General features: G+C 62.5%; 1 protein-coding gene across 1 annotated transcript in view; it reads right to left on the minus strand.

The window, feature by feature from the left end:
• Nucleotides 1-12,124, minus strand: part of SDK1 (sidekick cell adhesion molecule 1) — a 771,944-nt gene that overhangs the window by 110,854 nt on the left and 648,966 nt on the right. Inside the window, exons 20-22 of the mRNA XM_066273473.1 lie at nucleotides 7,982-8,080; nucleotides 3,527-3,718; nucleotides 185-306 (exon numbers count right to left, since the gene is read on the minus strand). Of these exons, the coding sequence (XP_066129570.1) occupies nucleotides 185-306; nucleotides 3,527-3,718; nucleotides 7,982-8,080 (413 nt within the window). The remainder of the gene's footprint in view (nucleotides 1-184; nucleotides 307-3,526; nucleotides 3,719-7,981; nucleotides 8,081-12,124) is intronic.

Below are 12,124 nucleotides of genomic sequence, written 5' to 3' on the forward strand. Positions count from 1 at the left end.
GCCCCCCAGGTGTCGTGGGGCCTCTGACGCTCCTGCAAACATGGCCACCCCCCCACCCCGCGTGTGAGCCCCGCCCCGCTGCTGACCAGTCACCGTGAAGGCCTCGAGCAGACACATCCGGGGGCCGGCGCCCCTCCTGGGAAACGCCAGCCCCCCCCCCCCCACAGCGAGACTCACGGCATACCTGCCCCTCCACGATCCACCGGCAGATGGACGTCTTCCCGTCGTAGCCCGGACGGAACTGCAGGGTGGCCGAGCGGGGGCTGATGTTGGAGATGACCAGGTTGGACGGGGCCCCGGGCAGCTCTGGGGGTGAAGGAGAGAGGAGAGGCGGAGATTTAGACCCCGTCGCCGGTTCAGAAACGTGCCAAACACGCTTCCCAAGTGCGTTCGCGCCAGAGAGAGGGCTTGTGTCCAGAACCGTGAGAGGGACGGGCACAGCTCCCCTGGGAACACGACCCCAGCGTGAGTCATGCTGGAACAGGGTTGCCATGAAGTCGCCCCCCCCCCCGCCCCGGGCTGCGGGAAGTGGCATCGGGAGACGTTAAGGTGGCTTCTTGGATGACAAACGTCAACAGGGGAGTCATCCCTGCACAGAGCGGGCTCTTGTGGAGAGGAGAGAGGGTGAGTGACGGGCCCCTCCAACAACACAGACAGTTTGAGGGCCCATCCTCCTGGGACGAGAACCGGGAGGCCTTGGAGAGCAGAGTGGGGGAGGGGATGGAGGCGGGCACCCCCCCTGCACCTCCAGGCTGCCTGACAAGGGCAGGCGGGCAGGTCCTGAGCCTCAGGCTTCCTGGGTCTGGTTTCCAAGACGACCGAATATGGTGAAAAGCGCAGAACTCTTCCTACCCCGCCCGTGTGCAGTTGCCCTGGCAACTGAATAAAGGAAGGTGTGCTCTGAACAGCTCCCATCCTGGGGGGGGGGGCGCTGCCTGTGACTTCAGCCTGCCTGTGGCGTAGAGCCCCCTCTGGCAGGCCCCAGCCCCCATGCCTGTCCCTCTCGGAAGTGAAGCACGTGCATGCAGTTCACACTCGCGTTAGCGTGCGATGCGAACACTCTGGAGGAAGGGACGGGGCGAAGGGGACAGTGAGAAGGCTCTCGGGGATGGCTAACTCGCCGTGGCCCGGGGTAGAAGCCAGGCCTCCCCGGGGGCGAGAACCACGCTGGCTGGCGGTCAGCTCAACGTCACCACAGGCAGGGCCCCGGGGTCTCACGGGCCTGTCCTCGTCTCCTGTGATGACTCTGAGGCAGAAAGGACGAGTGACTCTTTTCTTTATATTTCTGAGCCCCCTGGACTCTTACTGCGGCCCTCCCGCCGACCCAGGGATGTAAACTTCAATCCTAGTAAACAGAGTGCAGCCCCTAAAGTGACTGCTGTCGTGACCTTTGCGCCAGCCAACACGGAGACCCCGGGAGGTCTCTGGTCAGCTCCAGCTACAGGCGATCGGCTTGCAAACCAAGCGTCCACCCGGGTTGTCGGAGGCCACTTGGCACAGCCGGGCCCCGGGTCCCCTGCCCTTCCCATCCTGCGGCACCAGGACATCACCTCGGGTCCCAGCAACGTGGGGACAGAGGCCCAGGGTCAGCCAGCCTGCTTCCTGCCCTGGCTGGACAGTGTCCAGAGCATCCTGGGGCCCTTGCGCACTCAGTCGCTGTGTGGACGCTGTCGCTGACAAATTTAACAGCAGGCCATCGTCATCGTCACCACTGGTTACTAAGACTTAACAGTATTTTCAGCGTGGGCTTTGGGAGCAGGTTCTGTACCCGGAACAAGACAAACCTTTCTCTAAGCCAGAGACGCCGTTCTTAAAAGACTATGTTAAAAAAAAACCAAAACCCAAAAAACTGTCAATGCCTTTAAAGTGATACCGGGTTGCCTCACGGGGTCCCGCCGTGCCCGGCAGCAGGGGGGAGACCTTGTCCCACAGGCAGACGCCCTGGGCTCACCCGCCCTGGGGAGGGACACTCAGGGTGAGCCCAGCCACCGGTTTCTGTGGGAGCCCCGTGACCCTGGTGTGCGTGACGGTCGGTGCTGGAACTGCACTGTCGTGGGGGCAGTGTGACTGCCCGTCGGGGGAGGGCGGGCTGGCTCTGGCACACTGCCAGTAGGGTGGTCCAGTGGCTTCTAGAAAGTTCCCTAGGAGGTCACACTATCTGGAGGAGAGGAGGCAGCCTCTCCTCCTCCTGACCACCACCGAGTATGACGTGTTGGCATCACGGGGCTGCCTCACAGGGCGCAGTGCCGGGGGACGGGGGACACGGGGTGGGGGGGACGTTTACTCTGGGAGGCGGGTCCCCACTCACTGCAAGTGTTTTATTTCTTCAGATCCCGTCCCAGATAATAGGTTAGGAAGCCTGGGCCGGACGTGGGGCTACCGCACGGGATCAGCGCCGGGTTTGAAGGGACCTTTGGGGCCCCGATGACTGGGGGCCCCGTGCTTCTCTCTGAGACCAAAATAAGGCAAATGGGCATCGTTTACACGGCAAGAGCTCCAGCTCCGGTCACAGAACAGAACCGGGAGCCTCACTCTATTTTCTCGTTCGCTCGCTCGCTCGTGACTTCCTGGGAGAGGCACTTGCCTTGTCGAGAGAAACTTTAAGAACCGGAGAGGGCAGGTTGAGCAGCGCTCTCCCAAAGGCGAGCGGAGGGTGCCCGCCTCTGAGACGGGATGTGCGTTCCCTCAGGACCCGAGAGCGGCTGTCACCACGCCACCACCGTGCTGGGCAGCAGCCGGCTGGGACCCACACGCTCCTCCCCTTCCTGACCCCTCTCTCCCTGTCTCTTCACTTTGCCTTCCCCACCTTCTGCTGCCGTCTCTCTGACGGCAAACCCGGGTTTTCACTGTTTTGTTAAACGAATCAAGTTCGCTGCCTCCCGCGGTGCAGGCAAGAGGGGTTCTCCGGAAAACAGGCTCGCAGGCAAGCGGGTCGTGAATGTGGGGAGTCCCACCCCCAAAATCTTCCCTCTGTTCTCCCCCCACCCAAATTCCAAAATATCTGCCAAGCTGTCATTCTCTCTGCGCCATCTGCCATCTTGCTGCCTGACAAGGGGCCACCCATTTGGCTCCAACAAACTCAAAATCTTATAAAAATTTTCTACTAAAGGTTGGGACGTTTCTTTCGTCAACGTGATTCTTCATTTAATATCAACGTGTCCCACTGCCCGCGCTCACACTCGGCCTGCTTTTCCTTCCATGCGGTTCCCCCGGGGTGGGGGGTGGGGAGTCCTCCGTGACGGCTCACAGGCGGCATTCACATCTCACCTCCCTGCCCGCTGGCCCGCTCCCACCAGCCCACACCCAGCACCCCAAAGAAGGGAGGTTCAGTCTCCCTCGGGAGACCCTGCGAAGCACGTGACGTGGGTCATCGTCCGTTTACTCCCCAACCGTCCCGGTAGGACTCCGTCGCGGATACCCCTCTGAAGGGCGGGCCCGCCCCGAGCGAGCGAGCGAGCGTCAGAACTCTAAGAGGAAGGAGGGAAGGGGAGGCCCCGCGGCGGCCGGCTGGCCTGAGCTCACTGACCTGGGGGTACCCCTGAAGAAATGGTGGACGAGGTCACCAGGCCGGCGCCCACTGCCGTGACGGCGGCCACGTCGATGGTGTAGGTGGTGAGGGAGGACAGCCCTTGGATCTTGTATTCGTGTGTCGTGCTGTTGAGCGTGTCCATGAGCCGAGAGTCGTTCCGCCCGTACACCTCCCAGGAAATCTGGTAGCCTGGGTGGGGGGGGAGAGCACGGAGTGAGTCGGGGTTTCCCGAACGGGGTTTCTGGAAGCAGAGGGAGGCTGCACTGTCGTCTCTGCGGACGCGGACACGCAGGAGTCACCGGGAAGTCTCCGCCTCCGTCCTGCGTGCCCCGCCCCCCGCCCCGAGAAAGCCCATCATCACCCCCCACGTCCCAGTCTGGGCGGTCTGTCTCCTGGGTCACGGTGGCGTGCAGGGGGGCGCAGGGCCCGGCCGCCACTTCTGCAGCCTCAGCACCTGGGAGCGTGACCCCGGGGACGGTGACCACGGATGGCAGCCTGCCCGCCGCTCGGTCTAACCTTCCCTTGTCAAACCAGGGGATGCGTTTCGGTGCCATTTCCATTTTTATACGCTTGTATTTTCATTACCCAGCGCCCTGAATCGGCAGCCCCTCCGGGCTGCACCTGCTGTGTGGATGGACACGCGGCCCCCTGGTCCCAGGAACCGGGGACAGACACGCTCACCGGGCGACCGCCCCGCCTGGAACTGTGGCCCTGCGTACGCCCGGCTGCCGGGGCTTGGCCCCCAGCTCTGCCTCCACCTTGTCTCCAGCCCGTTCTCCTTGTGAAATCTGATTTCGCCCCCACTCTCTGCTCCGTCCAGCGGGGCCTCATCACCACAATTTATTCCACCTTGGGTTCCGCCGCGGTTTGGGGCTCAGAGGAAAGAGGCCCAGCCAGCTCCCCAGCAGCCCCCGTGGAGGGCGTTTATGTGATCGGGGAGCGTCGCGCAGGGGGGGGGGTGATGGAAGCCCCCCCCCCCCCCCCCCCCCCCCCCCGCCCCACAGGCGGCGGGAAACCGCTGAGCAGGCCTGTTCCCCTCCTTCCCAGTCTATAGACGCGGGGACCCCAGAGAAGCTCTCGGAGCCTCTGCACACCCCTGCTCCCTCTGATGAAAGTGATAAATATTGCGAGGAGCTCGTCCTTCAGGTAAACATGGATTCAGAGGGCAGCGTCTTGGGGTTTGAATATTAAAAAAATAAAAAATGAGTGTCAGAAGCTGCTGCCTGTCTGCCGTCCTTCAGCCTCTTCTAGCCCTGGCTTCTGTGCACTGGCACGGGGCCCCGTGCTGGGACACCCGGGGACGAGGCAGGCCGAGGGGAGGCCCTAGGGCTGGGTGCCCCAGTGACACCAGAGCTCCCCAAAATCAGAGCAGCTGAGGGCCGCTCCTGGCTTCTGAGTCCCTGCCCTGGCCCCCTGCTCTGGTCCCCCTACCCCAGATTCCCTTCCCTGGGCCCCCTGCTCCAGTTCCTTGCCCTGGGCCACTGCCCCAGACCCCTGCCCTGGGCCCTCTGCCCCGGGTCCCCTGCCCTGGGCCACTCCCCAGACCCCTGCCCTGGGCCCCCTGCTCTGGTCCCCTGCCCCGGGCCCTGCCCCAGACCCCTGCCCTGGTCCCCCTGCCCTGGGCCCCCTGCTCTGGTCCCCTGCCCCGGGCCACTGCCCCAGACCCCTGCCCTGGGCCCTCTGCCCCGGGTCCCCTGCTCCAGGCCACTGCCCCAGACCCCTGCCCTGGGCCCTCTGTCCCGGGTCCCCTGCTCCGGTCCCCTGCTCCGGGCCACTACCCCAGACCCCTGCCCTGGGCCCTCTGTCCCGGGCCCCCTGCTCCGATCCCCTGCCCTGGTCCCCGTGCCCCAGGCTCCAGAGGACCACTTGCCCTGTCTGTCCACAGGATCTCGCCAGGCCTTGTCTCCCAGGCTGACCGCTCACCACTGCCCTTCCCTGGTTCCCACCGGTCCCCAGATAACCTTAGAGTCGTGTCCTCTCGCCACCGCCCCAATGCTGCTATATGTCCCTTGTTCCTCCAGCACTAATATCAGGATATTGGATAACTCACAATTTTGGAAATAACTGGACCCTTAAAAAAGAGGCAGAGCTTCCAGGCAGGAGCCTGCATCACCTCACCCATGTCGAGGGTGCTGACCGCACTTCCGAGCCCTTCACGTCTATGCACTCACTGATCCCTGGCAGCTGCCCTCTGAAGTGGGGGCCGCTGTCACCCACTGTCCAGAGGAGGGGACCTCGGCACAGGGACCCGGGGGACGGGCCCGCGCTCACAGGCTCAGCCCAGGCTCTTCGCGCCTCCGGCCGGCCTCTCTCCACGCCGCCTCCTCTCCGGGGCCTGGATGTGCGCAAGGCCACCTGAGAGCCATCCCTGACCTCGGTGGGTCGCCCCCGGGAATTCGCAATGTCGCGGTGGCGGCCAGGGTCTGTCCTCTACTCTCACAGCAAGAGAAGACGTACGTCCTCGGCGTCACCACCATGTCTGTCAGACGGTTTTCTTTGTTTAAAGGTCAACAGATGTGTTATCCATCGACATTCGCCAAATGACTGCGTCTCCCTGCGCAGCAGCGAGGCAGCGGGAGCCCAGACACGGCCGTTCCAGCACCTGCAGCCGGGGCTGCATCCGTGTCAGAACGGTCCTTACACACACAGACCCGGGCACGGGCCGCGGAGGGCCCACCCAGGCCACAGGCCCCGGCAGACACCAGCACACAGGAAGGGCTGGCCTGGGCCGTGGCACGGGGGCGCGGGGGGGCGTGCGTGCGAGGCCCTCCGGTCTGCACACGGCTTCAGGGGTCGTGCACGGCAGCTCTGGCTCAGCACGTAGGGTCTGATCCGGGGGGGCGAGGGCCGCGGGCCAGGGGTGTAGAGGAGAGGGCGCGGAGCCAGCACCTCCCGTGGGCCCCCTACCTGCTCTCCGCGGCTGTCTAACTGAGACTAACTACCCGGGGAGCTTCAGAAATAATTTTCTGTTGATCTGAAGTAAATTCCCTACTAGAGAGCAGTACATCCAATCACAAACTGTCTGAGCACATCCCGGCCCTCATAAATCAGAGTTTATGGAGGCAGAGTGGAAGATGCTGGCTTCACAATGTGGGCGAAATGGCCAATTTGCGGGGGCCGGGGGGGGCGGGGCCGCCTTGCTCAGCACTCCCCCTCTGTCCCCCGGGGTAGAGCGGAGGCCCAGGGACGCTCCCCTGCAGGAGGCTGACAAGTGTGGCTGCCTAGGGGCGCTGGGACACTGACCCCGACCCCGATCCTGACCCTGACCCCTGACCCTGACCCCCGACCCTGACCCCTGACCCTGACCCTGACCCTGACCTGCCTCTGCCCAGGCGTGGCCTCTGAAACCCGGCGTGAGTGCAGCTCTGACCGGGCCGTGGGACTGGTCCCCGCGGGCTGGGCGCTGGGAAGCCTTTCCTTCCAGACGGTAGGAGCTGGGTGAGGGGCTTTGTCTTCCCTGCTGGCCTGTTCTGCTCCCTGGTGCGGTCAGAGCCGGGCCTGCCTCCATGGGGTTCCTGTAACGCCCCACCCCCACACACACCTCCTCCACCTGGTTCCTCCCACACCAGGCAGCTGGAGGCCTTCTACCTCCTGCACTCAGCACTGCCATCCGGTGCCAGGCAGGCTTGAGGACGTGGGACAGGTCGGTGGATTGAGCTTCAGTTTCAATAATGACCATTCCCTGTTGCTGGGGTTATATTAAAAAAAAAAATTTTTTTAAATTTTTCTGAAGCAAGAAGCAGGGAGGTAGACAGACTCCTGCATGCGCCCGACTGGGATCCACCCGGCACGCCCACCAGGGGGCGATGCTCTGCCCCTCTGGGGCGTTGCTCTGTCGCAACCAGAGCCACTCTAGCGCCTGAGGCAGAGGCCAAGGAGCCATCCTCAGCGCCCGGGCCAACTTTGCTCCAATGGAGCCTCGGCTGCGGGAGGGGAAGAGAGAGACAGAGAGGAAGGAGAGGGGGAGGGGTGGAGAAGCAGATGGGCGCTTCTCCTGTGTGCCCTGGCCGGGAATCGAACCTGGGACTCCTGCACACCAGGCTGAGGCTCCACCACTGAGCCAACCAGCCAGGGCCCATTTTTCTTTAATGGATGTTTCAAACCGCCAGCTTCTCCAGGGCAGAACCAGATCCCTGAGCTGACTTTATTTGAAAGTGTTGGTCAGAGGTGACATCGGATCACAGCTGCCCTGTGTGATGTGACCTGAGGTTTGTTAAGACGGTGGAAGGAGGCAGATTCTCTGAGCTCCGTGGCTGTAGCCCAAGCAGGAAAAGGCCCCAGAGGGGCTGGGTGCTTGGTGTCAGGGCCCTGAGGGGTGGGGACGGGCCTCTGGCCTCCGCCGCACACCGCAGACCCACATCGGCTCTGACTGTGGTTCTGTTTGAGGCTGTCACCACGTCCCCGTGCTGAAGCCGACCTGTGTCCTGTTTTCCGGGGGACGGGGCCACTCACCTGTGATGACGCCGTTCTTCTCCAGGGGCTCCTGCCAGCTGACCTTGAGAGACGTGTCCAGGATCTCCATGAAGCTCAGGTGACCCACCGCTCCCGGTCCTAGCGAGTCAGAACAGGGCCGCCTGTTAACACCGCGGCCAGTCCCCCTCTCCGCTGGACGCGTGGGGATGGCGTTAACCAGAGGAGGGGAGGGGGGGAGCTAGGGCCAGAGCCCGCAGGCCAGAACCCCACGGAGGGTCGGGGAAACCAGAGGGGACGGCGGTGTGAGAAGCATCCGGGCGCAGGCGCACACGCGGCTCTGCCCAGCTTCCCCCCGCGCGCCGAGAGCCATGAGACCGGCCAGCAGTGGGGCGTTCCCACAGCCTCCCCGTCTCCCTCTGCTCTGATCCCATCGGAACACGCAGGATGGGGGGGGTGCAGTAGGGTGGTCAACTACACCCCCCATGCCTGCCTACGCTCTGCCACCCCACTGGGCTGTGAGGCCAGAGCAGGGGTGCCTTGGCCAAAGGCAGGGCCAGCCCAGAATGGCCCCGGGGCGATGCTCGCACATCCCAGCGAGAATCCCGGGCTCCAAGCACCCGCTCACACCTCCAGGACCCCCGCAGGGGCCGGGCGGTGACCTGAGAAAGTTCCTGCCCTTTCTCTGCCTTGCAGCTCTTCTCCTAACACAGGAGGGCGGCTGGGGGGGGGGGGGGAGTCGTGGTGGACGCTGCGGCCAGCGAGTCCGCGGGGACTGGGGTCAGCTCAGCCGCTCGCTGTCTGTCTGTGTGCTCACTTAGTTCTCGAGCCTCGTTTGCTCACCTGAGAAATGGGGGAGTGCAGGCACTCTGCAAGGTCCCCGGGCGGGTGACCCACAAGAATTCAACCCGAGGGCGGCGAGCGCCCCCCCCCCCCCCCGAATCGCGGCTGCTGTCATCGCTGGCTGGATTCAAGGTTCTTCCTGGGATGAGCTTATTGTCACTTTGAAAGGCACTTGTGAGAAAACGCCTGAAGGGCCAAAACCTGACAAACAGATGGAGGTCACGGATTCCCAGACTTGGGGGACGTTACAAATCTCTCCTTCTTGCAGAATTCCGGCCCAGAGCAGTGAGTGAGGCCACCGCTCTGAGGACGCAGAGCCACCGAGCGCAGAGCTCCGGCCAGCGGGAGGCTCTCCTGCGTGTCCTAGATCTGCGGTCCCCAACCATGTTTGGGCCACGGACCAGTTTAATGTCAGAAAATATTTTCACAGACCAGCCTTTAGGTTGGGACGGATAAATGTATCACGTGATTGAGACAAGCGTTAAGAGTGAGTCTTAGACGGATGTAACAGAGGGAATCTGGTCATTTTTTAAAAATAAAACATCGTTCAGACCTAAATATAAATAAAAGGGAAATAAGGTAAGTTATTTATTCTTTCTCTGCAGACTGGTACCAAATGGCCCATGGACCGGTACCGGTCTGCGGCCCAGGGGTTGGGGACCACTGCTCTAGGGGACAGCAGGACAGGCAGCAGGTCACCCGCGGGCAGGACCACCCTGGTGTCCAGGGGCGTCGGACCCCACATCACATCAGCTTCAGAGCCTACGGCTCCGATGACAGGACCCGTCAGGGCCCGCCGGCGTGCTGACTGGCGATGGTGCCTCGAGCTATGTCCCCGGGTAAAAAGGACATGCTTTCGTGTTCATCTGGAGCCCGAAGACGGAGCTGGGGCGGGAGGAGAGACGGGCTCCCCCTTCCCCCATGCCAGGCTTCGCGGCCTCCGGCCAACGTCCCTCATCCGCCCTTCACCTGCTCGCTGGCCTCTCTTCTACGTCTACACACCTCCCTCTCTCTGTGCCCAAGTCAGGAGACACACGGGGCACCGTTGCGGGGGAGGGAGGGCAGGCAGGGCAGGGGAGGGCAGGAAGAACAGACGGGGACCGGACTCATTTCCACACGTGTCCGTGAAGCGCACGCCCCGCCAGGCAGGGCACCCTGCACCCCGCTGAAAGCACCACGCCCCCTGACGCCTCTGAATAATGCCACGCTGAGATCTTTCTAACAACAACAAAATGCAACCCTTTAAAACTAAAAGTGGGAGGGCAGGAAGTCAAGGGTGTGGCTGCCCCCCCCCACTCCACGCACAAGCCCCGCCCAGTCCTGGCACCGCCCACCCTGCTCGCGCAGGCGCAGAGAGACGCAGGCAGGCGAGCTCAACACCTGGTTCCCCACGGGCCCTTGGACGAGACCCGTGAACAAGATCTGTGATGTTCACATAACGGCCACGGCTTCAGCAGACGCACGGCTGTGAAGCTGTGGGAAGACCTTTGATGCTCTGACAAGTTGCACGCGTCGAGGGCGGAGGACGGGGAAGAGGAATGGCTGTCCAGGCCGGCACCCCCCACCGCCACCCCAGTCCTGAGCTTCCAGAGAGACGCGGAGACGGATGTTCGAGCTGCCCTCGTTCTTCTAGTGATCGGCTGAGCGGCAAAGAAAGCTTTCTGCTCCTTCCCCACATCATCTCGCTGTGTCTGCTTCCTGGACTCCTGCCCGAGGGGCCGTCCCAGCACTGCTGGGACCCCCTCGCCATCCAGGCTTCAGGTTATAGTCTGTGTCCTCATGACTGTGCCGCCCCCACCGCATCTGAGCTCCTGTTTTTTTTTTGTTTTTGTTTTTTTGTGTGTGTGACAGAGACAGAGAGAGGCAGAGAGAGGGACAGACAGACAGGAAGGGAGAGAGATGAGAAACATCAATTCTTCATTGTGGCTCCTTAGTTCATTGATTGCTTTCTCATATGTGCCTTGACCGGGGGCTACAGCAGAGTGAGTGACTCCTTGTTCAAGCCAGCGACCTTGGGCTCCAGTCTGTGACCTTGGGCTCAAGCTGGTGAGCCTTGCTTAAACCAGATGAGCCCGCGCTCAAGCTGTTGACCTCAGGGTCTCAAACCTGGGTCCTCCGCATCCCAGTCCGACGCTCTATCCACTGCGCCACCGCCTGGTCAGGCCCGAGCTCCTGTTTGAGCGGAGTTTTGGAGGGGCAGGCCCGCAGGTGAGGAACGGACCGTGGCACCCTCAGCTAGACCTGGTGCAGCACCCAGGAGCCCGACACTGTCCTCTGGGGGCTGTGCTGGGAGCCGGCACCAACCCGGCCTCCGACCTCCAATGCCAGCCCGTCCACAGTGTCAAGGCTGCTCCGTGTTTCTCAATACAACAAACAGGCTGCCTATCAACAAATGGTGGCTCTGTGGGAGGAGTCTGAAAGGATGACATCACTTCCCATTTTCCGGATTCCCAGGGACGAAATTCCCTGGCTCTCTTTCTGCTTACGAATGGCGGGACTAGCTCTGCCCTTAACGCTCTCTTTCCTGGCTCCAGGGCCCTCCCGGGGTCTCCCCACAGCTCTGTCTGTCTGTCTGTCTAACTGGCGACAGTGGGGCTTCCTGAAGCAGAGAATTCAGCCAGGACTCTCCCCTCTTGTATTTGAAGAGGTTTCTTTTTGTTATGAACAAATGGCCTCTGAGAAGCAGAGTCAGATATCCAGTTGGACCCGGTGGAGGTGGTCTGAGCTGAGACGGTGCCCTTCCTCTTGTATCAATATCAATATCAATATCAATATCAATATCAATATCAATATCAATATCAATACAGGAAAGAGCAGGAGACGCCCGAATAATGAAGACGTATCGCGGGGTGCTTGACAGATGCCCCCGGGATCTCTGGGCGCCCCCGAGTTCTGTGCCCGTTCCGCCTCCGATTCCTCCCGCCAGGACGTGCCCTGCAGCCTCAGCTCCACACGTAGACGAGTTGCTAGCTTGCATTTTCCCGCAGGTGAGTGGCAAGGTGGCCTCTTCCCCCTCCAGAGAGCCAGCCCTCTGCTCGCCTGGCTGCGCGCCCCTCCTTGCCCGCGACGGTGCCGGGGCCCCATGGGCATCCCCCTCCTCCTCTTCGGCCCCCACAGTCCGTCTCCCTGGTTCTCACAGCGACGTCGGCCACCTAGGCGGGCGTTAACAAGGAAGGACCTCATACCTCAGGCACGTCCATCTGTGGCCAGACCACGCGCTCGCGTGTGTTCCCTGACCCCTGCTCGGAAAATGAGATCGCGGCCCCAACTGCGAGGACTCTCAGATCCAGTCCAGACTCTCTACTGCCCACCTTTCACGCCCACCTGGACGTCCCTCAGCCT

The sequence above is a fragment of the Saccopteryx bilineata genome, chromosome 4, assembly GCF_036850765.1.
Source record: "Saccopteryx bilineata isolate mSacBil1 chromosome 4, mSacBil1_pri_phased_curated, whole genome shotgun sequence".
Lineage (NCBI taxonomy): Eukaryota > Metazoa > Chordata > Mammalia > Chiroptera > Emballonuridae > Saccopteryx > Saccopteryx bilineata.